The following is a 2,096-nucleotide window of genomic DNA, read 5'->3' as shown; positions in this document are numbered from 1 at the left end:
CCGCCTCCGGGACACCTGGGGATTAGGGTAAGGTGTGTGAATGTTAGAACAGCTTTTTATTGTCGAAATCCACTCAGCTCTTGGTATTTCATTTGTCACAGAATGATTACTGTTGTTTTTACACATACATCGTTCATGCAAAAAACAACTGGTGATAACAAAATTGATTGTATTTTGATTTAATTAGTAAACGGCTCTTACTCCATATTTTGGTCTGCGGTTGGCCCTGGAGGGCTCGGTGGTTCACTGTGCAGCTGTAAATGTCTCTCTCTTCAGGAGTGATCTTCAGAGAGGAGAACACATGGAAGGTACCATCGCTCCTCGGTCGGTACTGACTCAGACTCACGCCTTCTGTCACAACGACATTGTTCTTAGTCCATGAGACATTGACAGGTGGAGGAAAGAAGCCTGTCACGTGACAGATGAGCGTGTTTTCAACAGCCAGCTGCACATCGTTCCTTGGATAGATGGACGTCTCAGGGGGTTCTGTGAACACACATAACTGTGTTGAACTCTGCAGTCAGTAGTACATCTGACCTCAACAAATAAAATCTGTACATAGGAAAACTAATATCATACATATTAAATACAATTGCAAGCCAAAACTCGTACTTAACCAATATATTGATAACACTGAATGCATAACATGTAGCAGTTACCAAACAGATTGATGTAAATGCTAAGAAATTTATTACTGTAAAACTTTAAAAAAGCTTAACAGTGCAAATTCATGCCATACCCATTTCCTCTGGTGGACTCTTGTAAGCTTTAATGAGTACAGCCAGGTTTTGTTTGCATACTTCTTGGTCTGCCAGGCTCACTTCATAAAATCCTGGAAAGCTCATAGGATCTGCAAAATCAGGCTCTGATACAATAATGTGTCTTCCTTTATGATCTACAATAGTATCAGAGGCTACAAACGGGACAGATTTATGCACTAAAATTGCACAGTCTCTAGATTTAGAGTTAAATATTGAATGGAAAACCTGTTCTACCCAAAAATTAACACTATGAAGAATGAATGAACCTAGAAATTAACTCGGCTTTGAAACCGCAACAGATCCTTGCCCGCCCCTACTCCCCTTCCCCACTCTACACACAGATAATATCCACGCATTTGTAAAAGACTGAAGTCGCACTGTATGACGTTACAGAAAGTTGTCCGGTCCGGTTCTTTTCACACAGCAGTCTTGTGTTTCTTGTTAAGCTGCACATTAACATAGAGACGCACACACAGAACAGCGCTCATACTAGGCTTCTTTACTAGCGCAATGTGTATTCGCTCACACTATATCGGTGGAACATACCAACTAAACCTAAACTTAACCATTCACTACATATACTACAAGCAGGGCGTCGCTGAAAACGAATGTGTGAGTTTGTTTACAGAATGCTGTTGTCACTGCTATATTTATAAACCCATATAAATAATTATTCAAAAAATATAATTTTATAATTTTGCAGTTCTGGGCTTCAGACCCTTAAAGCCCGTGCGTTAATGCGCCCCTGCATGGACATAAAACTTCTCCAAAAACCTCTGAATTTAAAGGACATTAAATTTGCAGAGGAATAATGGGCCAATGACAGTCTAAGTTTTACTCTGTCCCAACATCAGTACCAGTCCTAAAAATAAGCAGCCAAAGAAGGCCAAAAGGCATGGCACGACTGCAGTGGATCAAGCAAGTGAAAAGAAGTTCAACGTCTCAAGCAATGTGAAGCAAGATATCTCAACAATTACAGTGTCAGAAAATAATGCAAAACAGGAACCTACTACTACAATGCTTATAGAGGATGAACATTACTGTGCTCTCATCCTTCTTTTTCTTACATCTTTTCTTATCCTCTATGGAACCTCTGGGGACCTCTAGTGGTACAGTTCCACATTACACAAGTTCAGTCAACACAAATTATTGCACACTCTCAACACAACACTATATTAATGTCTCTATGAATAAAAGTGCAAGCACAAAGAGACTTTACATACTAAACCACTACACCATAGGTGTAATCCTGTTCGGAGGAATACAGCAAATTACATGACAAAGCTTGAGGAAAGTTAGTAAAATTCAAGAGACTCAAAGGCCTGGCATAATACT

At 39.8% G+C, this 2,096-nt stretch overlaps 1 protein-coding gene across 1 annotated transcript in view; it reads right to left on the bottom strand.

Annotated features, from left to right (window-relative positions):
- Nucleotides 1-845, bottom strand: part of LOC107738563 (HLA class II histocompatibility antigen, DP alpha 1 chain-like) — a 1,484-nt gene extending 639 nt beyond the window's left edge. Inside the window, exons 1-2 of the mRNA XM_016550330.1 lie at nt 740-845; nt 202-486 (exon numbers count right to left, since the gene is read on the bottom strand). Coding sequence (XP_016405816.1) covers nt 202-486; nt 740-845 — 391 coding nt within the window. The remainder of the gene's footprint in view (nt 1-201; nt 487-739) is intronic.
- Between the last annotated feature and the right edge of the window lie 1,251 nt (nt 846-2,096).

Source organism: Sinocyclocheilus rhinocerous, unplaced genomic scaffold (assembly GCF_001515625.1).
Source record: "Sinocyclocheilus rhinocerous isolate Xijiao unplaced genomic scaffold, SAMN03320098_v1.1 scaffold1843, whole genome shotgun sequence".
Taxonomy (NCBI): Eukaryota; Metazoa; Chordata; class Actinopteri; order Cypriniformes; family Cyprinidae; genus Sinocyclocheilus; species Sinocyclocheilus rhinocerous.
The sequence above is the reverse complement of the archived record's forward strand: the minus strand, read 5'-3'. Positions and strand labels throughout refer to the sequence as shown.